Source organism: Mustela lutreola, chromosome 1 (genome assembly GCF_030435805.1).
Source record: "Mustela lutreola isolate mMusLut2 chromosome 1, mMusLut2.pri, whole genome shotgun sequence".
Classification (NCBI taxonomy): domain Eukaryota; kingdom Metazoa; phylum Chordata; class Mammalia; order Carnivora; family Mustelidae; genus Mustela; species Mustela lutreola.
In genome coordinates, this window is record NC_081290.1 from 27,955,924 (window position 1) to 27,979,759 (window position 23,836).

The window sequence follows — 23,836 nt, forward strand, 5'->3', positions numbered from 1 at the left end:
ATAGACAGTAATGGAGGTGGGGGTGGGGGACACCTCCCCAGAAAGGAAGACCAGCCAAGGTGATGATCCTCAAGCTGAAGTCTGAAGGATGAGTCAGCCAGAAGGCAGGCCAGGGAGAAGAGCATTCCAGGTGAAGGGAAAAGGCATTAAAGGGCCAAAGAACTTGGTCTGTTCCAGGAAGCAGACCAAAGTAGGTGACAGGGAGAGAGGCAGAAGATACAGGTAGAGAGGTAGCAAGGACCATCCTATGCAGGAGGTCAGAGACTGGGGAAGGGTATTGGGTTTTATTCTGAGTGCAAAGAAAAGCCACTGACATGTCTTAAGCAGGGAAGCTACATGTACATCTGAACTTGAACACTGAAATTGCACACAAAAGCTCTGATAGGAGGACTCAACCTCTGGGAACAAGACCTTCAGTTTCACCCTCAAAGGGACACAACCTGGTTCAACCCTGGAAACTGTAGGGGGAGATCTGCTAAGAACAGAGACAGGGGCTAAGACAGAGACAGTAAAATATCACTACTGTAGCACTACGGTCTTAGAACAGGATTATTTCCGCAGCTGCTGCAGAAACTTGAACGGGCTAGTTGCCTCCGATTCTCACCAGCTCTGGTAACGCCCTTCTTGGCCAGTTGCAAGAGGCCCTTCTTTTTCAGTATGAAGCTGGAGCCGATAAAAATACTGGAACTGACCGCCAGCACCAGGCCCATGTACAGACTGTATTTGTTTTCAACTTTTGCAGAACTGCTGAAGGCGTTTATGCTGGCATTCAGGTCCCTGTAGGGGCCAGGAAAAGCCAGAGGCTGCGACACGTTCGTGATCTCACACCAGGCCTGGGAGGAGTTTGGGCACAGCAGAGACAGCACATAGCCTGAAAGAAAGGACAGAAGGAAATGTCAACAAACACCAAAGGGAGATACATGAATAATTACTGCTTTTCTCCAAGGAAGAGAAACCCAAGTGGATGGTCCTGAGAGTGTGTTTTTTTTTTTTTTAACTGTGTGGAAGAACTTTCCCAGTGGGAGGGCCACACACCTGTTCATTTACAAATGAGAGCTGTCCCCTAAAGTCTGATTTTCTCTTATAAACTGGAGACTTCAGCAATACTTGCTGGCCCTTTGTTGCAGCAAACAGCACCTGGGAGAGTAGCAAGAGAAAAGAGTAGCTGTTGGCACGGGGGAGGCGCTCACCCTTCATCATGGCCCCCTAGACCACCTCCCCGCTCTACCTGATTAGCATGGCTCCTGGGAAGCAGCGGTGGTGATGCCTGAGTGTGGGGACAGACACAGCAATTCATCTGTCCGCATCTTATAGGCAATTTAGCTAACCCGCTGGGCGGGGTGATGGGGCATTTCCGAAAATTGTTTAAAAGTGGATTTAGTTTTGTGTACCACTTTCCCTGCAAAGAATGATTTTTCAGGTCTACTCATCTACCTTCTCCTAAATAAAATCTAGTAAAAAAAAAAAAAAGAATTAAACACAAGTATGCTTTTCTTAGAAAAGGACTCAAACAAACATGTACATCTACAGAACCAGACCCATTATTTTAAAGGTCTTAGAATTTTCAAGCTAAACATTACAACACAAAATGAACCCACTGTAGACAATATAAGGAACTTTTATATCTGTGCTCCTCTTGAAAAGCTAGCTGCCGGCAAGGGGATACCGTGACAAGATTTTCTGACCCTTTTCTCAACTTTTCTTTTCCTTTTATTTTTTAAAAATTTTACTTTATTGAAATTCATTTAACTAACATAGAAATGTATTATTAGTTTCAGAGGCAGAGTTCAGTGATTCATCAGCTGCATATATCACGTGCCCTCCTTAATGTCCATCACCCAGTTACCCCAGCCCCCACCCACTTCCCCTCCAGTAACCCTCAGTTTATTCCTTAGAGTTAAGAGTCTCTTTATGGTTTGTCTCTCTCTCTGATTTTGTCTGACTTTATTTTTCCCTCCCTTCCCCTATGATCCTTTGTTTTGTTTCTTAACTGCCACGTGTGAGTCAAATCATATAATTGTCTTTCTCCGTTTGACTTATTTCACTTAGCGTAATACCCTCTAGTTCTAACCATGTTGTTGCAAATGGTGAGATTTCCATTTTTTTTGATGGCTCAGTAAAATTCCATTGTGAATTTCTTTATCCATTTCTTTTATCCATTCATCTGTTGATGGACATTTGGGGTTCTTCTGATAGTTTAGCTATTGTGGACATTGCTGCTCTAAACAGCAATATTTATATTTATATCCTTTGGATAAATACCCAAGTAAGCTAAGTATGTGTGCAATTGCTGGTCATAGGGTAGCTCTATTTTCAACTTTTTGAGGAACCTCCATACTGTTTTCCAGAGTGGCTGCACCAGCTTGCATTCCCACCAACAGTGTAAGAGGGCTCCCCTTTCTCCACATCCTCACCAACATCTGTTGTTTCCTGACTTGTTAATTTTAGCTATTCTGATGGGTGTGTGGTGGTATCACGTTGTGGTTTTGATTTGTATTTCCCTGTTGCCAAATGATGTGGGGCATTTTTTCATGCGTCTGTTGGCCATTTGTATGTCTCCTTTGGAGAAATTTCTGTTCATGTCTTCTGCCCATTTCTTGATTGGATTATTTGTTTTTGGGGTATTGTGTTTGATAAAGTCTTTATAGACCTTGGGTACTCTGTATATCATCTGATAAGATATTTGCAAATACCTTTTCCCATTCTTATAGGTTATCATTTGGTTTTATCAACTGTTTCCTTTGCTGTGCAAAAGCTTTTTAGCTTGATGAAGTCTCAATAGTTCGTTTCCTTTTATTTTATTTATTGTATTTTTTTAAAGATTTATTTATTTATTTTACAGAGAGAAAGAGAGAACAGGAGGGGCAGAGGAAGAGGGAGAAAGAATCTCAAGCAGACTCTGTGCTAAGTAAGGGTGGAGACCAATGCAGGGCTCAGTCTCACCACCCTGACATCATGACCTGAGCCAAAACCAATTGTTGGCTGCTCAACTGACTGTGCCACCCAAGTGCCCCATTATTTCATTTTAATTCAAGTACAGTTAACATACAATGTTACATTAGTTTCATTTTTTCTTTTTTTTAAATTTCATTTTTTTCTTTAAAGAAGTGTATTTTCCCCTTCTGATTTATTCTAAACAAAAAGGGCAAAGAAAAACGAATCAACTACAATTTTAGAATTCAATGAAAAAATTAGTTTTACATCTCAAAAATCTTAAGAAGTCCTATGAACAACAAAGGACAGTTTGACCAAATGATGTCTTCGGAACAAAACTCTGGTAACTGGATCTATGCTTCCATGCATAACATTATGTGTTTATCTGAATTTCCCACTTACAAAGTTAAGAAACAAGCAAACAACAACAACAACAGCAACAAACACAAAAAAACCCCAAAATAAAACCCAAAAACAAAACAAAAAAACAAAGTTAAGAAACAATGATAAAGTTCAGGTCCCTGAAAAGGTAAAATAATTGCACTGAAACTTTTCGTGATTATTATTTCACCTATTTCCATAAGTTGAAAATGAATCAACTTTGTTTTAAAGAAACAGAATAAATTCTAAGTCAAAACTTCTAAATATTCCAAGGAGAATTATGCAACTTCAGGAATATTCTGTAACATTGAGGAATTTTCAGGCAGGTTGTTTTAAGAATTGCTCGTTTTCTTTTTTAAAGATTTCCCTTTTTAAAAAATTTGTTTAAATAATTTTAAAAGAGTTTATGTATTTGACAGAGAGATCACAAGTAGGCAGAGAGGCAGGCAAAGAGAGAGGGGGAAGCAGGCTCCCCATCAAGCAGAGAACCCAATGTGGGGCTCGATCCCACTGAGCTACACAGGCGCCCAGAATTGCTCATTTTCAAACAAGCCAACCCGTAGCAATCTTGTTTCAGTCACTGTTCATCTCATTTAAAACTCCAAGAATGGAAAGTGATTTTTGCAGTAAGAATTTCCATTACACTATTTCCTGAGAAAATATCTGACTGGACTTTCCAGTGAATTCCAAGGCTGCATTAGTGTTACTTACTATGTAATTAACATAACCACTCCAAAACTTCATCTCTGAAAACAGAGTAGGCAGGTCTCATTCCAGTGAAACAATATTCCTTCTAAGCTGTTGGCATAGCAAAATGTTTCCAGCATTTTAGGGGGTGTGGGAGCAGAGGGTTATAAGCAAAAGCAAATAATCTTTGTTGCATTTTGTAAGTTCTCATTGTGAGCAGTAGCTTTTAATGCTGTAAATTTTATGGCAGGAAAAATAATAAAACTCCTGTCTAGCTTCTGACCTTAGACCTTAAATTGTTTTATGTTGGGTGCCTGTTGAGGAGAGGGCCTACAGCAGATGTGACTGAAAGAGGGAGTCAGGGAGTGAAGGGTGAGTTGGGGGGGCGGGGGGGGGGGGAGGACGTGGAGGGGGTTGAGGAGGATGGAGTGCCGAGGCAGGAGACAGGCGAAGTAGAATGTGTGGGTAGGGAGTCTGGAGTATTTCAGAGGAATCTAGAGCTATCTCAGTTGGCTTCTTGAGATTCTAGTAAGCAAAGTAATTATCCAGGGAATTTAAACTTTGTTCAACATAGAGAAAATCAATTACATTCATTATGTTTTATTTTAATAGACACTATAATAGCCCTCCAAAGTGACGGTCCTAATTTATACTCCCGCCAGCAGGGAGCATGTATTATTTCTTTGGTATTATTATTTTTTCTAAACATTGTGTAATTAATATTTAGAAAATATGTATCGGTTATAAAGAAAAATTCAATACACACCAATGTGTCAACCACCTAATTTAAGGAATAAACATTGCCTTTCCGAAGAGACAACTATCCTGACTTACTGTGTAAGATCACTTTTTTGGGGGAAAAAAAAAAAAGATTTCCCTTATATGACTGTATATTTAAATAATAAATTGTTTAGTTTTGCTTCTGCATCTTATAAAATGTAAATCATACAGTATGTATTCTTTGGGGACTTGCTTGTTTTTGAGATTTGTTAGTGTTGACGCCTGCCTGTGGCTGTAGGACTTGGTTTTGCCCACTGTCCTACACAATTCCACTGCATGTTTACCTCCCAATTAATTTTTCTGTTTTATAGTTGGTGGACATTTGAGTCATGTACAATGTTTTTATTCTCGCAAATAGTACTGCTAAAGTTCTTAATTATGTTGAAATATATCTAATTCATGATATTTGACAATTTTGACCCCATAAAAATAGCAGTTCTGTATGGTTGAACTTAATATGTATCTTTCATGCACAAGTGTGAAAGTCACTTACACACACACACAAACTAAAGATTTCAAAGCAAATTTAAATTTTCTGTGGATTGTGTGCCTTTCCTCACCTTGTGCTCTGTTTCTGTCTCTAGTCATGGACAAGTTCAATATTTACTCTTGGTTTCAGTTTCCTCATCTCTAAAATAAGGGAATTTTACTCAGTGATTCTGAAGATGCCTTTTCTAATTTTGTGATTTGATCATACACGATCTTTGTTCCCAGAGTCATTTACTTATAATCCCAGTGGCTCATAAACGTTGTTGCTACACCAGCTTTAAGCTCCTGGGCACTTGTAATCGAAAGATGTTTCAAAGAAACTGATGCCAAGATATTAAGTGACTGGCCAAAGCCATGTAATTGCCAGAATTACAGCCAAGGAGCAACCCAATTCCCAGGCCAGTATTCTTTTTATTTCAGAAATGTAAAAACGTCAAGTACAAGTAAATGCAGCTAAAAGTTGTTATTAATGTTTACACAAAGCTGAAATGCTTTGAATAATTTTTCAAGTACAATTTGCCTATAGATAGAGAATAATACTTTAAATTATTAAGTTAATTATATACAATAGCAAAGCTGTTTCCTAAGGAGTCAATGATAACATAAAACTGAATTTTAGGGTGCCTGGGTGGCTCAGTGGGTTAAGCCGCTGCCTTCGGCTCAGGTCATGATCTCAGGGTCCTGGGATTGAGTCCTGCATCGGGCTCTCTGCTCAGCAGGAAGCCTGCTTCCCTCTCTCTCTCTGCCTGCCTCTCTGTCTACTTGTGATCTCTCTGTCAAATAAATGGATAAAATCTTTAAAAAAAAAAAAAAAAACAACTGAATTTTAGGGGCACCTGAGTGGCTCAGTGGGTTGGGGCCTCTGCCTTCTGCTCGGGTCATGATCCCAGGGTTCTGGGGTCAAGCCCTGCATCGGGCTCCCTGCTCAGCAGAAGACCTGCTTTCCCCTCTCTCTTTCTGCCTGCCTCTCTGCCTACTTGTGATCTCTGTATGTCAAATAAATGAATCTTAAAAAAAAAAAAAACAACCAAACTGAATTTTAAATCACTACCAGGTATTTCCAGTTTGAGGAAATCATTATCTCACCATCTAAGTTACATGTTAGTTTGGCTTATTATTCAGCAAATAGTTAGTCCCTTACCCCTCCTGATGTGGGCAGAATATTTTTCTTCTGATGTCAGGCTGCAGGTGAGCTGGTGGCCAGTGGGAGAGCAGCAGGGGGAATATGAGGACAGGCTTCAAATGCACCTACTCACTTAGGTTTACTCTCTCCCACCTCTGTATTGGTCAGGAATAGAGTTTTCCTAAGCAGCTGTGGCCTCTTCAGCCTGAGCTCCAGAATGGAAACACACACACAGGGAGCAGAGCCAAGCTCTTCCCACCTGAAGGAGACAAACCCAGGTGGCCATGGGACCTGAGGCAGAGACACCCAGGTGAACCCAGGCTAGATCAATCAACCATCAGCTGACCCTCAGAGGCAGAGTCAAGAATACATTATTGTTTTCAGCCACTGAGTTTTAGGCTGTGTATTACGTAGCAATAGCTGACCGATACACCTGCCCATTTCTTTTATCATAGAAAAAAATATGAATGAATTTTTTTTATGTCCCCTGCAATGTACTCTCTAAATATCAGCCAGTGTGAATTAGATTCCATCACTCCCCTGCTTAACTTCCCTCTGCTCTCCCCATGAGCGTTCACTGCAATGACAATAAAACCTCAACTCCTCATCCTGAACTCCTTAAGTTTTACATGTTCTGAAGCTTGTTCACCTCTGACATCATATTGTGTGTGTCTCTCTCTCACTCATTCCCTGAAATCAAACTAGTGAGTTGTTTCACTCGCTGACTCCACAAAAGTATCTACTGTCTGGCTGGCATTTTCTAGAAGCTGGGGATACAATGGTAAATAAAGTAGAATTCCTGCCCTCATGTCTATTCTAGTGAGGGGCAAAAATAAATAAATAAACAAGTAAATTAATAACTACATAATATGTTGAGTGCCTTGGAAAGCAGGGAAGTATCAAAAAGGAGTTTTTTTTCTTTAATTAAGTGGACAAACCTCTCTGCTATGGGTAAATGCAAAAGCCCTGTGGCGGGAATGTACTTCAGGCTGGCTGGGGTGGTGGAAGAGAGACAGCCCGAGATGAGGTCCGGATATAGCAGAGGGTAAGATCAGGGGAAATGAGTCTTTAGATTAGTAGGCCCAATCTTGTCATTTCTCCCTCTAAAATTCTACAATGGCTTCCTTTCTCATTTAGGAAAAATCTGAAATCTCCACCACAGTCTACAAGAGCCTCCAGAATCCTGCCTCCAGTTATCTCTCTAATCATATTCTCTACAATTGTTTTGCTTTTTGGTTTTTTTTCTTTTTCCTTCCTCTTTTCTTTCTTTCTTTTCTTCCTTTCTTTCTCTCTCTTTCTTTCTTTCTTTTTCTCTTTCATCCTCTTTCATAGGCTAAATTCCTGGTCGCCTCAAAGCTTTGTTACTTGCTAATTAGCCTTGGTAGTTGCAAGCAGAGCTAACTCCTCTTCATTGAGTCTCACTTCAAAATGTCACTTTCTGTGCTCGCTTCGGCAGCACATATACTAAAATGTCACTTTCTGAGGAGCCTGGGTGGCTCAGTTGGTTAAGCATCTGACTGCTGATTAGGGCTCAGGTCATGATCTCAGGATCGTGAGACTGAGCCCCCCATCTGTTCCGTGCTGAGTGTGGAGTCTGCTTGACATTCTCTCTCTCCCCCTCTCTCTCTGCCCCTCCCACCTCCCATGCACACTCCCCCCGCCCAAATAAATAAATAAATCTTTAAAATGTCTCTTCCTTAGAAAGGTCTTCTCTGCCCTTGCACTCTAAAGGGTCTTCTCAGAAGTTCCTGGGTGGCTCAGATGGTTTAGAGTCTACCTTCAGCTCAGGTCATGATCCCTGGGTCCTGGGAACAAGCCCCAGGGACTCGATGAGCAGGGAGCCCGGCTTCTCCCTCTCCCTCTGCCACTCCCCTTGCTCATGGTCTCTCTCCCTTGCTTTCTCACTCTCTCTCTCTCTCTCTCAAATAAATGAATAAATGAAATCTTTAAAGAAAAACAAAAGGGGGCACCTGGGTGGCTCAGTGGGTTAAAGCTTCTGCCTTCAGCTCAGGTCATGATCCCAGGGTCCTGAGATCGAGCCCCACATCAGAAACTCTGCTCAGCGGGGAGCCTGCTTCCCTTCCTCTCTCTCTGCCTGCCTCTCTGCCTACTTGTGATCTCTCTCTGTCAAATAAATAAATAAAATCTTAAAAAAAAAAAAGAATAACAAAGGAACTTCTCAGCCTCTTTCCATCATATCACCATATCATCATTATTTAATGCTGATGATGAAACCAACCTCTTCTCACAGCTTTGTTATGACTATACAACAACATCGTACATTCATATATCTATTTCTTCTGTTTGCTCAACAAACTAGCTGTTGAAAACCTATCATGCAAGGCACTGCATTAGGTATTCATTTATTCAAGACTTTGCAAATTCTTACTGGGCATTTCCTGAGTACGAGGCCCTGTTCTAAGTATGGGTAAGACAGTGACCAACAGGGGGCTCCTGGGTGGCTCAGTGGGTTAAAGCCTCTGCCTTCGGCTCAGGTCATGATCCCAGGGTCCTGGATCGAGCCCCACACTGGGCTCTCCACTCAGCGGGGAACCTGCTTCCTCCTCTCTCTCTCTGCCTGCCTCTCTGTCTACTTGTAATCTCCATCAAATAAATAAATAAATTCTTAAAAAAAAAAAAGTGACCAACAGGACAGGTGAACAGGTCTTTGTTCTCATGGAGCTGACAATTTAAGTGAGAGAACTATCAAACAGGAACAGGGGAGCAGAATAGGGATTAGAAATAATTTAGAGAAAATTTGGCACAGAATGAGAAATCATTGTGAGTAAGTATGGAAATCAAATCATAGTAATAGATTTACAAATAAACTCCATTACGGCTGGGTAAGAAGATCGTTATTTCAATTAACCAAAGTAAAATTGAGAAGACATTACCAATCTAAAAAAAAAAAATTAAGGGGTGCCTGTGTGGCTCAGTCAGTTAAGCAACCAACTCTTGATTTTGACTCAGGCCAGGATCTCAGGGTCCTGGTATCAAGCCCTACGTCAGCTTTCATACTCACAGGGAATATGTTTGAGGATTCTCTCTCTCCCTCTCCCTTTGCCCCTCCCCCTACTCTCTCTCTCGCTCGCTCTCTCTGCACCCTCTCTCTTTCTCTCTCTCACTCTCAAACTAATAAATAAATCTTTAAAAAAATTAAGCAAGATCTAACCACTATCAGCATGTTTAGAAGCCAAGGACTCTAGGACTACTGACCACTAGATTTCCTACATAAACTTCTGCTCTTTTCACACTTTACAACATGTACATCACTAAAGTTACTAAACTGTTAAAGATAAAATAGGTAAGAACTTATCAGACTCCCAATCAATACCCCCCAAAACAAATAATCCAATTAAAAAACAGGAAGAAGACATGAACATACCTTTCTTCAAAGAGGACATACAGATCATGAAGCCACACATGAAAAGATGTTCATTATCACTTACCATCAATGAAACATAAATCAAAACTACAAGGAGATGATGCACTTGTCAGAATGGCTAAAATTAACAACAGTTGCTGGCAAGGATGTGGAGAAAGGGGAACCCTCTTGCATTGCTAGTGGGAATGCAAACTGGTGCAGCCATTGTGGAATACGCTATGGAGGTTCCTCAAAATATTAAAAATAGAACTACCTTATAAGCCAGAATATAAAAATACCCCTACATCTATAGCAGCATTATTTACAATAGCCTAATTATGGAAGTAACCCAAGTACCCATCAACTGATGAATGGATAAGGAAGATGTGGCATATATATACAATGGGCTATTATTCAGCGGTAAGAGAGAATGAAATCTTGCCATTTGCAATGACATGGATGGTTCTAGAAGAGTATAATGCTAAGCAAAGTCAGTCAGTTACAGAAAGACAAATACCATATGATTGTACTCATATGTAGAATTAGGAAACAAAACAAACAAGCAAGAGAGGAAAAAAAGAGAAAGAGTGATAAATCAAGAAACCGACTCTTGGGGCGCCTGGGTGGCTCAATAGGTTAAGCATGTGCCTTCAGCTCAGGTCATGATCTCAGGGTCCTGGGATGGAGACTCTTGTGTGGGGCTTCTCGCTTGGCAGGGAGTCTGTTTCTCCCTCTCCTCACCATCCCTGCTCATGCTCTCTCACTCTCTCAAATAAATTTTTAAAATCTTAAAAAAAAAAAAAAAAAAGACAAGAAAAGAAACAGACTCTTAACTATAGAGAACAAACCATGTTCTCTAACCATCAGTTAGAGATGGTTACCAGAGAGGGGCGTGGCATGGCTGACATAGGGGACGGGGATTAAGGAGCACTGGGTGATATATGGAAGTGTTGAATCACTATATTGTATACCTGAAACTGGTATTACATTGTATGTTAACTAACTGGAATTAAAATAAAAACTTAAAAAATAAAAGCAATTACGTATTAAGTATTAGACTAAACTATTTTTTACATATTGTTTTTTTTTAAAGATTATTTATTTATTTTCAAGTGTATCATGGCAAATGTACAGATTTTTTTTGTTAATAATGTGCTAGGATTTGCTAAAAAAGAAAACAAACAAACAAAAAACCCTTTTGAGTTTGCCCTAGAATAAATGATATCTTATTTGTTTCACTTTCAAGTGTATCATGGCAAATGTACAGATTTTTTTTGTTAATAATGTGCTAGGATTTGCTAAAAAAGAAAACAAACAAACAAACAAAAAAGATTATTTATTTATTTATTTGACAGAGAGAGAGACAAAGAGAGGGACACAAAGCAGGGGGAGTGGGAGGGAGAGAAGCAGGCTTCCTCCTACGCAGGGAGCCCAAAGCTGGGCTTGATCCCAGGACCCTGGGACCTTGACCTGAGCCAAAGGCAGATGCTTAACTGACTAAGCCACCCAGGCACTCCAGCTTATTGTTTTCTGAATAACCTTTAGTGGAGAATTTTAACTAGCTTTGAGTACTTTTGAATTTCAGCATTTAGGACATCTATAGAAAGATGGAAAATCAACCTGCAAAAATCTGGAGGACATTTTTCTTTAGTGCAGTAAGAAAAGCAGCTATACATTACACAAAAAATGAAGTTTTTCCTGACAATGAAAGTTGTGTTCACTTGGTGGAATTCTGAGAAATGTTTCAGACATAGGTGTCCTTAAAAGTAAAAATCTCAGAATCATTAAAATGAGTCGTACTGCATCCAAGAAAGCCAGCAAAGGGGTATGGGCACCTACAGAAAAACAAAGGCCCAAATAATTTTGTGCCTAGTTTGATCACTAATTAGGAAACATTATTCGATGTTCAATTATACAATTCTTTGGGCCTTGGTTTCTAATCTGCAAAAAGGAAAAAATGACTACCCAATAAAACACATAATTTAATGATGTATGAAGATAAACTGATACATTTTTATGAGAACCCGTTTTGAAAATTTAAGATTATATACATGAATACAGGACATACCCTAATCAGTACAGGAGAGATACAGATGATGTTTCTTCCTTTCAACATCATGCCAGATAAATCAGTCCCAAAACCCATCTATGTCATTTTCCGCTCTGCTAGCTGGCTGCTCCCTGGAAAAGTGGTTCACATGGTCAAAGAAAGCTTTGAAAACCACTGGATCCCTGTCCATCTCCAGCTTATTCTCTTTGCTGCCAAATCAGGTCAGAATTCTCAAGCAGATCCACTGGGATATATGGTTTGTCTTCTTTACAGCCTAGTTTTTCTGTCCTTTGTTCTCCTCACAACCCCACATAGTCCTGGGGACAGAGTCTTCGTGCAGTTGGGTATATCTCTTACACTGTATTTTCATGGTGTCATATTTGCAAATTAGGAAGCCTCTATTGGCTCTTGGACTCCAATTGAGATCTGTGGAATATGTAACATAGTATCAAACACCTACATGAAAAACGCCCTCCATGTGTGTTAATTTTTTTTTTTTTTTTAGAAAATTTTGAGTTTGGGGTGCCTGGGTGGCTCAGTCAATTAAGCGGCTGTCTTTGGCTCAGGTCATGATCACAGGGTCCTGGGATAGAGCCCCGCAGCAGCCTTCCGGCTCAGTGGGGAGTCTGCTCTTCCCTCTCCCTTAGCCCCTCCCCCTGCTCACGCATGCACGCTCTCTCTCTCAAATAAATAAATAAAATCTTAGAAAAAAGAAACAAGAAAAGTTAGAATTGGAAGTCTTTTTGAAGCATCTATGGTTTTCAGGTAAAAAACGAAGTATGAGGTTAACTTCTCCTTTATGGAAGTCCAACTGGAATGCTCTATGCTTAGATCTCATGATGAACTTCTTGTCATCTGGATCTCCGCTCAAACAGAACTTTCTCTAAGGGACCTTCCCTCAGTACCCAATCTAAACATCCTCAACTTTCTCAATACATTATCTATAACACTTACCACTCTTGTAATGTCCTTTTTTATTCATTTGTTTGTTGCATATTATCTGCCTTCTACACAGTAAGCTACATGGGAGGCTTACTAGAGTCTGGGACCAGACTGTCCTGCAAATTCATCTATAGCAGCACCCATGTCAGTGCCTGACACATGGACTCTTGTTATTTGGATGAATGTATGAATGAAAATTGAGCTGTTACTCCATGTCAAGCTCTGAGCCGTGTGCTTCATATATAATCGGACAACTGTAAACTGTACAAATTATTCCTGGTTTAGGATGAAGACTCAAGGACGTTCAGGTATAGTTGAGAAGACAGATGCCAAAGCCTAATCTCTTCCCACTATTGATAAGGATTCGGATTTCTCTCAAGTCTTCCCCACACAATATTATAATTAATCATAGGAATTAAGCACTGAGTTTGAATACATCTTGTTGGAACTAAATGCACGAGTAAAGCAGGAAAAACATCTAAGTTCAAACAAGCAAGTGTAATTCACAAACCCTCCTTACTCACAGATCCCTTGGGTAAATAAGGGTGGATATACTATTAACAGTCTGACTTACTGGCTTAGGAATTATTTAGACAAAGATCATGCAATCTATCTAGGAAATAATTTCAGATCCAGCTACTCTAGTAACAACTTCCAAAACTTCATCTTTGGAGTAATTTGTGAGTTTTTCAGGCATTTTCTCTTTGTGTTCCTTCTCTCTCTTGCTAGCATAGTTTCGACTCGTTCACTGACACTCCCTCCAACTCCCCCAGGCCTCCCTTTTTAAAATGTAAACTCTGCATCAAGGAATAATTTGGACCACATCTTCCTTATCCATTCGTCCATTAATGGGCATCTTGGTTCTTTCCACAATTTGGCAACTGTGGCCTTTGCTGCTATAAACATTGGGGTACAGATGGTCCTTCTTTTCACTACATCTGTATGTTTGGGGTAAATACCCCGTAGTGCAATTGCAGGGTCATAGAAAATAAATAATAATAATAATAAGAAGAAGAATTTGGAGGAGACTAGAGGAGAGGAAACCTCAAGTTGTTAGCGAATTTGGAAAAGCATTCTTGCCACGCCCCTCACTCGTCCCTCTTCTTGTCCTTACCAGGTAAATTAGAAATCAGCCTTCGCCTTCACACGTTGAAAACTGTCATTTCAGCTGAGACACACCCTTCCCGTCAGGGGCACGCTCCCAGTATTCCGTCCTACTTCGATCCTGGCTCACACGGGCCTTCTGTACTGTGTGTGACTTTAGAAAGCCAGGCAGCGATCAAACACCTGGCAAAGGGCAAGCGGCCTGGCCCAGCGATTCTTCAGGATTCGCCTGGGGGCCGAAACCCCAGCCTGGCGGACAGTGACAAACCTACCAGTGACTGAGCCCAGTTCCCCGCCTCCTCTCCCGTTGGGCTCTCGCCTGAAGTAGCCAAGAAGTGACTGCACGGCGAGTCAGACGCGAGGCCAGCAGGGTTGGGAAAGTTTTCATCTCGAAGACAGAAGAGAGACGTGGGCGGCCCGGGAGGGTCCAGCGCCCTCCCCGCGAGGCCCAGCGCGCCTGAGTTCGCGCACTGTCTGACCCTCGAGGAGCCCACGCAGGGCGCAACACCGACTCCCGCCCCGTCCCGAGGCACGCCCCTCTGCCCACCGGGTGACTTCGAACGCGGACTCCAGGAGCGAGTCTGAGTCAGAGGAAGCGCCTTTCTCAGACGAGACGCAGGAGTCTTCCCCCCCAGCACCCCGATTTTCCCCGTCGCGACGCCCAGCACGCTGCAATCTACATGGGACTGCCTCCTGCACCAGAGGGGGAGCCCCGTCTGTCTATCTCGTCCGGCTCTGGCTTCCCCAGAGCCTGGCATACTGCGCGCACCAGTACATATCTACTCACTGGCCCAGAGCCTGAATGAGTAAACCAAGGACCCGGGACCGCCCACCCGGTCTCATCACCACCCCGGGGCCAGGTCCCTCGGCTGGGGACAGTCACTCACCTTTTTGGCAGGGCTCTTCAGGCGGCAGCCTCACCTGTCCCCCCATGGCCCCCCAGTCGGGGCTTCTCCCAGCAGGCTCTCCCTCCTCCTCCTCCACCCAAGCTACTCCTCCTGCCCCGGGACCCACAACGCGGCGGAGCTGTAGGGTCCGGGACTGGCGCGCGTTCACTCCGCCCCCCGGGGCAGCCTTAGCCAATGGGAGGGGTGAACCTCCTCGCGAGCCACGCCCCCGAGGTCGGAGGCTGGGACCCAGTGCTTCGGGTGTGGACCTCGGCGGCAGAGCCTGGTCCCTCGTGGGGCTGGCGGCAGCTCCCGCCGGCTCTCGGCTCTGCGGCTGGAACCGTGCAGTGGACACTTCTCAGGGTAAAGACGCCCCCCGGAGCGTGCAGGCCACGGGCCAACTCTGCGGCAATTTAGTGGAGTAAAGGCTGTGCTGAGCACCCCTTCTGCCTTCTTCCGAGGTCCAGAAATTTCCCGAGGGCCCTGCTGCAGATGTTAACCGCTCTGCAAGGAAGTTGCCGGCCATTGGGCTTCAGCTCTGATGACCAGGCTTAAGCTGATTCTAACAGATTTTGCCCTTCTGGTGCTATCAGATTCTCCCCGCGGTCCCTCGGCTTAAAACTCATGTCCTCCAAAGCCCTTTTTTCTAAGTCCTGCAATTATTACCATAAATCCTAAAGCAGAGACAAGGCTCAAACGGAAATGACTGATTCCCACAAAATAGAAGTAGCTAACATTTATGATATTCTTTGCCATGCGTATGTGGGCACCCATTGTATCTCACAACCTAGTCTTTTAATGGCCACTTTTTACAGATGAGGGATCCGAGCAAGGTTAAGTAACTTAACCAATGAGTTGGTGAAAGGCCTGGTGGTAGGTGATTATCTGGTATGAAGTGGGTATAAATCCTGTTAAAACCTTTGCCGTAAGTGGGATGTCTCTGTGTCCTGGGACTTCAACAATGAAAAATCTCTCCTCTGCTCACCTTGCCTTTGCTCTAGGTACTATGAACAGTGCTATTAACTTTATTACCTAAGAGTTTCATGACAGCGGCCTCAATCTTGCTTTTCTTGTTCTCAGGCTGATAAACGAAGAGTTAAGAACAGTCAGTTCAACAATAGGAGGCACACGCTTTTATGTGTGGATGGCTTGGTGGAGAAGGAATATCATGGGGGGGACTAGGTGAAAATTGGAAGGGAGGGCGATTTATGCCAAAATTTGGACAGTAAGTTTTAGAACTTAGATTTCTATTTAAACGTTTTGTTTGAACATCAGACTTGAAAAACTTGCTTTGATTAAAGATTGATGATGATTGTAAATGTGATCTAAAGTATTATTTATTAATTATTTGGCACCTGTGTGAGTTATTTTAAGCACGTATAAATATTTGCCTTTTAAATTATAATGGATTGACAATAATATTATTAACCCCTACTTTACAGATGAGTAAAGAGAGGCAAACAGACATTAAGTAACTTGTTTATGGACACATAGCTGGCAAGTGGTAGATTTGGAATGCTAACTAATGAAGTCTGGCTTCAGAGTCTATGTTCTTATCCTATTTGCTAATTGGATTTTTTTTTTTAAACAAACCCACTAAAAATGTACCACCCAGATGATTTCTTATAAAAATTGGATTCCCATTTCTTATTAAGGTCTATTTTAGGTAGGAGGTACTTTGCTGTAATTCTTCTTTCTCAGTTCTGATAAGAAGGAGAAAAATAAATATTTAACCTTTCAAAAAAAATATTTAACCTTATTTAGGATCTTTGTTTTCTCAGTTTAACTGTTGCCTAAGCAGAACTTTATATTTTCCTTCACTGCCTATTTCTGGATGATTTTGGATATTATGCTGTTACAGCACCATAGACTGTCTTGAGTGACATTTATTTGGGGGATTTTTATTCCCCCCAAAAGTATGGTGTTTATATAACCAAAAAAGGAGCATCAAAAAATCTCCAGCTGGCCCACCAGTGAACCGTGCCAAGTCTACAGTTGAGAATTTGTGATCCCTTTTTTTTTCTCAATTAGTCTTCTAGGAGGTTTTGATTCATTTTTTATTTTCTTTAAAAATTTTACTTTCAAGTAATCGGACTTATAACCCCGAGATCAAGAGTCTCATGCTCCACTACTGAGCCAGCCAGGTGCCCTTTATTAATTATTCCCAGAACCAGCTCTTATCTTGATTTTCTTTACTGACTTCTAAGATTTCATTAGCTTCTGCTATCATTTTTATTATCATTATTATGTATTCGATACATTTACTTATTATTTTATTTTTACTTCTTTCCTTCTACACCGACTTTAATTTACTTCTAGTTTCTAAGGTGGAAACATAGATCATTGATTTTAATTTTTTATTTTATTTTTATTTTTTTATTAACATATAATGTATTATTGGCCCCAGGGGTACAGGTCTGTGAATCGCCAGGTTTACCCACTTCACAGCACTCACCATAGCATGTACCTTCCCCAAAGCCTGTAACTGAACCACCCTCTCCCCACCCTCCTCCCCACAACCCTTAGTTTGTTTTGAGAGATTAAGAGTCTCTTCCGGTTTGTCTCCCTCTTCATCCCATCATGTTTCATTTATTCCTTTCCTACCCCCAAAACCCTCCACCTTGCCTCTCAACTTCCTCATATCAGGGAAGAGCATTTATTTTTAAAACTTTACTCCTTCTAATTCAAACATTTAAAACTAATTTGCCTTCAAATACTGCTTTAGCTGCATACAGCAAATTTTGATTTTTTTTTTTTTTTTATCATTTAGTTCAGAGTATTCTAAAACTTTCCTAGTGATTTCTTCTTTGACCATGGGCTATTTTGGAGTATGTTGCTTCATTTCCACATATTTGGAGATTTTCCAGATTCCCTCCTACTATTGATTTCTGATTTAATTCTGTTTTGAACATAGAATATATTCTTTATACTTACAGCCCTCTGAAATTTACTGAGATTTGGCATCTGGCCCACCATATGGCTTGTCTTGGTGAATGTGCCAAGTAAAATTTAAAATATAAATTCTGCCATTGTTGGGTATAGTGTTACATAAATGTCAGGACAAATTCGTTGCTCAAGATCTAGTTTACTACTGATTTTTAAATTCGTCCTATCAATTACTGAGAATAAAGTATTAAAATCACATGCAGTTGTGAGTTTGTCTACAAATTTAGTGATGCCAGTTTTTGTTTCATGAATTTTTGAAGATTTGTCATTAGGTGCACATACAAGTTGGGTTGTTATAACTTCTTAATCAATTGACACTTCAATCATTATTCAATGTTCTTGTGTATTTCTAATAATAACTTTTTGATTTGAATTTACTTTGATACTAATATAGCTAAACCAGCTGTTTTATTACTAGAGTTTACACGTTCTACTTTCTTCTATCCCCGTACCTCTCTGTTTAAAACATTTCTTGTACATGGGGCTCCTGGGTGGGTTGAGCAGCAGACTGGGTTTTGGCTCAGGTCATGATCTTGTGGTGGTGAGATTGAGCCCTGGGGTTGGGCTCTTGACTCAGCATGGAGTCTGCTTCAGATTGTCTCTCCCTCTTCCTCCAGTTCATGCTCTCTCTCTAACAAATAAATAAAATCTTTTTAAAAAGCCATTTCTTGTAAATGACATGAAGATGCATTTTATTTTATTTTATTCCACCAAAGACTTGAGAAGACCTCTTTGCAGATTTCTGGAGCTCTTTGTCTGCACAGTTTCCTCCTCTCTGGAACTCTGTTCTGCAATTCTAACCACTTTGGTCTCCAAGATCATATTTCAGGCTCCTCAACTAAGCTAGACCATTGGGTTCTGCTTTATCTCATTTTGTCATAGTTCATAAATTGCCTTTGGGCAGGGTTCAACTCATTTTCTCCCCTTCTCTCAAATATCACACTCGCATGCTATTGTGCAATATTTTGAAGACAGTGATTTCATATCTTTTGTCCAGTTTGGAATCAAGCTACATTGTCACAACAAAGCCAAGTCCATAATATAGATGACTTATAAGAGCCAAGTGCAATGTTGAAACATGTTATTTAAAATTTATGATTTATTTCTAAATCTAAGTATCATTTTATGAGTTGTATTGGCAAACAATACAAAGATTGCCTACAGAGAAATTAACAAAATGATGTAAACTCTATGATGACTCAAGAAGTATGATCTAACTTGAGTGCATTACTTAACCTTGACTCCTAGCTTATCAGGGATGGTAACTGGGACTAATGTCTGCTCCTGTCACCTGCCCTTGCTACCCGTAGCTACCATGCATGAGCGTATCTTCATCCACATTGGCCAGGCGGGTTTCCAGATTGGCAATGCCTATTGAGAACTCTATTGCCCGGAATACTTCCAACCTAATGGCCAGATGGAAAATGAGCAGACCACTGGAGGAGGAGATGACTCCTTCAACACCTTGTTCAGTGAGATGGGATCTGGCAAGCACACCTTCAATACCTTCTTAGTGTTTGTAGACCTGGAACCCACAGTCATTGGTAAAGTTCACACTGGGACTGACTGCCAGCTTTTCTACCCTGAGCAGCCCATCACAGGCAAGGAAGATGCTGCTAATAACTATGTCTGAGGGTACTACACCACTGTCAAGGAGATCATTGACCTTGTTATGAACCAAATTCAGAAATTGGCTGACCACTGCATGCAAAGCTTTTTGGTTTTACACAGTTTTGGAAGGGAACTTGTTCAAGGTTCACCTCCCTGCTGATAGAACGTCTCTCTGTCGATTATGGCAAGAAGTCCAAGCTGGAGTTCTCCATTTAGACCTCTAGATTTGCACAGCTGTAGTTGAGCCCTACAATTCCATCATTACTACCCAGGCCACCCTGCAGCACTCTGATTGTGCCTTCATGGTAGACCATGAGGCCATCTATGACATCTGTCATAGAAACCTGGATATTGAATGCCCAACCTACAATAACCTTAACCACCTTATTAGCGAGGTATTTCTTCTATCACCACTTCCCCAGATTTGATGGAGCCCTGCATGTTGATCTGACAGCATTCTAGACCAACCTGGAGTCCTATCCCCCCACATGCACTTCCCTCAGGCCACATATGTTCCTGTCATCTCATCTGCAAAGCCTACCATGAACTGCTTTCTATAGCAGAGATCACCAATGCATTCATGCTTTGAGCCAGCCAGCCAGATGGTGAAATGTGATCCCTCCATAGTAAATACCTGGGTTGCTGCCTTTTGTACTGTGGTGATGTGGTTCCCAAAGACATCAGTGCTGCCATTGCCAAGACCAAGTGTACCATCCAGTTTGTGGACTGGTGCCCCACGGGCTTCAGAGTGGACATTAATTACCAGCCTCCCACCGTGGTACCTGGTGGAGACTTGGCCAAAGTACAGCGAGCTGTGCGCATGCTGAGCAACACTAGAGCCATCGCTGAGGCCTGGTCTTACCTGGACCACAAGTTCCACCTGCTGTATGCCAAGTGTGCCCTTGTTCATGGGTATGTGGGGGAGGACATGGAGGAAAGAGAGTTTTCTGATGCCCATGAGGACATGGCCACCCTTGAGAAGGATTATCAGGATGTTGGTGTAGATTCTGTTGAAGGAGAGGGTGAATAAGAAGGAGCGGAATACTAATTTCCATTCCTTTCAGCCCTACAACAGGTCACACTCAGAATTTCAGCTTCTACATTAGTGGACAGGCATTAAAGCTGTCTAATTAGATTGCTTCACTTTTAACTGTGATCACATCTTACTTTTCCATGTCTACCTATAAGGTTTTTCCATTGTCCATCGTGTCTCAAAGTAAAGGCTTTAAGAAAAAAAGATTATCAAACTTGGCCCTACTATCAATAGAACACAAATAATGTAAAATCATGATTATTATAAGGCATTTAGTAATTTTCCTGAAAAGGTAGAAAAATAAATTGTATGTAATATATAGTCAATTATCATTTGTGTATATCTTTATTTTATTACTTAGTGAATATCCCTGGCCCACCAATAGGCCCACCCAGACACATAAAATAATTAAATCCAGGGGCGCCTGGGTGGCTCAGTGATTAAAGCCTCTACCTTCGGCTCAGGTCATGATCCTAGGGTCCTGGGATTGAGCCCCGCATCGGGCTCTGTGCTCGGTGGGGAGCCTGCTTCCCCCCCCCACCTCTCTACCTACCTCTCTGCCTACTTGTGATCTCTGTCTGTCAAATAAATAAATAAAATGTTCAAAAAAAATTAAATCCAGTTATCTGTGACATTGAGCCAAGTTTCAATTGTGTTAAAACAATCTATTTTACAGATTATATATATATATATATATATATATATATATTACAAAGGTGTTTTTCAAGGTGAAAACAAAACACATTTTATTTAATACTTCATTAACTTGATTTTAAATATTTAGACATGTGTTATGTAGGCCTCTATGTGTTCTCTTGCCTCACTCAGTCCTGCTCATGTTAGGGGTGGGCCTGTGGGAGAAGGGGCACAGTGACCAAATTTTAAAAGTTAGGTATCATATAGAAGATTTGGCTTATCTGAGAAAGCTGAATCCAAAGCTAGTTTTAGGAAGGTAAGTAAGCAACCATATTTCCACTGTAGATTCTGCAGAATCCTAGCATCCTGAAGGCACAAACATTTCAAAATTTGAAATGTTTTCATATTTACCTAAAAGACTTAAGCACTGGGTGTGGTGCATAAACAGCGAATCTTGAATTTTGAATCTTTTTTACTGAAAAAAAAATTAAATTAAATTTAAAAAAAATAAAAGACTTAAACTCCTCTGGGACAACTACACACTTCTGCATGACAGAGTCATTTTTACGCTGAATCCTTTTGAGATTTTCTCTATCTAATTCTGTTGTTTACCTGATATCTAGCAGCAAATTACTAATAGTGTGGGCTTCAGGAACTATTTCTCAGTAAAATAATAATAATCTTAATAATTACATAATGAGGGCCTGATTTGTGCCAGAGACTGTGGGAAGAGTTTTAATGTAGATTATTCTAATTACTATAACTTGAAACAAGGAAGTTGTCCCATTATACTGAGGAAAAAAACAGAGCCTCAGAGGAGTTAAAAAATTTGCCCAAGATCAAGGATGCAAGTCTACATTAGTCTGACTCCAAAGTTTATTATTTCCAATATTCTAAGAACATCAGGTGCTAAAATTCCATGACTCAGCTTCTCCTTATATATATGAGGATTAATCAAAATTCTGTAAGTTTCTGAGGCCAGTTAAATTCAGACATAATAATAAACATTTTATTTAATTTGCATAGCAATTTATAAGGAGGTCTTGTAATATCAGTTACTATAGAATGATGGTAGACAGTAGAGACACAGTGATGAACAACACAGACACAGGGCCTGGCTCCTTGGTGTTTACATTTCTTACAGGGAAGACAAACATTAAACAATTAATTACATGACATTTAATTATTATGGTTATAAATGCTGCAAAGACATCGCTGACCACTCTGGCTAAAAGTCTTGGTGGGTTGGAAGGCAGACTATCAAATATTTAATAATCTAGGGTCAAGAGCCAGAATCCCTGGAATCACGTGATTTTTGAAATGAAAATACAGGAGTCAATGTCATGCAAATGAGCATTTATAGTTAGAGGCAGTTTAAATAGGATTATAAAGATTAAAGGGAGCTGACCAAGCAAGACCCGGAACCAGACTAAAAGTAGCCTACTAAACAGGTAATCCAATGTGGCTCTGTTCTTTCCATCAGTCAAGGTTACTGCAGGTCCCAAGAAAAGAAATCCATGGATAGATGGGCTAGGTCAAGCTCATCACACTTTGGAGGGGAAAACAAAACAAAACAAAATAAAGCACAGTCTCACCCTTTGAATATCCTAGTATGTACGTTTAATGTGTGAAAACAACATTCCTATTTACCTTCAATTTCAGCGGAGATAATTTTCCCGTGGCAGTCTTCCGGTCTAGTTCTTCTCCTCCCCAAATCTTGGAGCTCCTTGTAAGTGCTTCCTCAGCTCTTAACTATCTTGTATTGTAAAAATCTCTTCTTTGGTTATTGTCTCTAAGGGAAAGGCTGTGTGTTCTCCCAGACCTTCAAACAGTGCCTAGTACAGTGTGGTGCTTAGGAATTATATGTTGAATGAACAAAGGAACACTTGAACAAATTCTATGCCTTTACGAACGATTAGTATTTCACATTGTTAAGTGCTCTACACACAAAAAACAGATTTTCATTAAAAAAAAAAAGAATTATTTCACTTGATCATACTTTACAAGAATTATATAATAAATTATTTAGAAACAAGATATAAATAATGGTTCTACAGCTTTACATAAGTTAGCTATTAATAGCTGCATGTACCTGGCTTCCAGGAGTCCCATGACAACATATCGAGGACTGGTAAGACCTCATCCATGGGCAGCGAAGCTTTAGATGCAGTCTAAGAGCTCAGAGAAAAGGGAAGGAGAGGGAGAGAACATTGACTGTGTATACCAAAAGTGTGTGACACTCTATAACCTTGCTCCATTTATCTTCACAAAAACCTAATGAAGTAGGCATTACATTTTCATTCCACAGAGGAAATGGAAATTCAGGAAGATTAAGTCATTTTGTCTCTAGACTACACAGCTGAAGAGCATTACCTGGAGAATTGGGATAATAAAAAGTTCATCCTTTTTTAAAAAAATATTTTATTTATTTATTTGACAGACAGAGACCACAAGTAGGCAGAGGGGCAGACAGAGAGAGAGAGAGAGAGAAGAGGAAGCAGGCTTCCTGCTGAGCAGAGAGCCCGATGCGGGGGTCGATCCCAGGACCCTGCGATCATGACCAGAGCTGAAGGCAGAGGTTTTAGCCCACTGAGCTACCCAGGTGTCCCTAAAATTAATTAATTGTGGATTTGGAGGGGGAAAGGTAGAAGAAAGAAGTGTGAGAGATGGTAAAGAAAGGTGCATTTGAGATAAAACAAACGAGTCATTCCAAAGAGGTAAAGAATTGTGTGTGTGTGTGTGAGAGAGAGAGAGAGAGAGAGAGAGATGGAGGGAGAGAGAGACTGGTTGAGGGATTTGATTTTGAGGCAGGAAAATATTTACCCTTAGCCCAGAAGGCTGACCTAAAGCTTGCACAGTTTGGATGAGG

At 40.9% G+C, this 23,836-nt stretch overlaps 2 protein-coding genes and 1 pseudogene across 3 annotated transcripts in view; 2 read left to right on the forward strand and 1 right to left on the reverse strand.

The window, feature by feature from the left end:
* Nucleotides 1-14,994, reverse strand: part of NIPAL1 (NIPA like domain containing 1) — a 28,163-nt gene extending 13,169 nt beyond the window's left edge. The window contains exons 1-2 of one of the 2 annotated variants that reach the window (XM_059162013.1): nt 14,742-14,994; nt 605-871 (exon numbers count right to left, since the gene is read on the reverse strand). In XM_059162013.1, coding sequence (XP_059017996.1) covers nt 605-871; nt 14,742-14,787 — 313 coding nt within the window. In that variant the 5' untranslated portion in view covers nt 14,788-14,994. Of the gene's footprint in view, nt 1-604; nt 872-1,035; nt 1,408-14,741 lie in introns of those variants that run through there. The other variant, XM_059162003.1, reaches the window with a different exon arrangement.
* Nucleotides 14,995-15,005: 11 nt separating this feature from the next.
* CNGA1 (cyclic nucleotide gated channel subunit alpha 1) overlaps nt 15,006-23,836 on the forward strand; it is a 47,945-nt gene continuing 39,114 nt past the window's right edge. The window contains exon 1 of the mRNA XM_059161982.1: nt 15,006-15,104. The gene's annotated coding sequence lies outside the window, so the exon portion shown is untranslated. The remainder of the gene's footprint in view (nt 15,105-23,836) is intronic.
* Nucleotides 19,003-20,390, forward strand: LOC131824336 (tubulin alpha-1B chain-like; annotated as a pseudogene).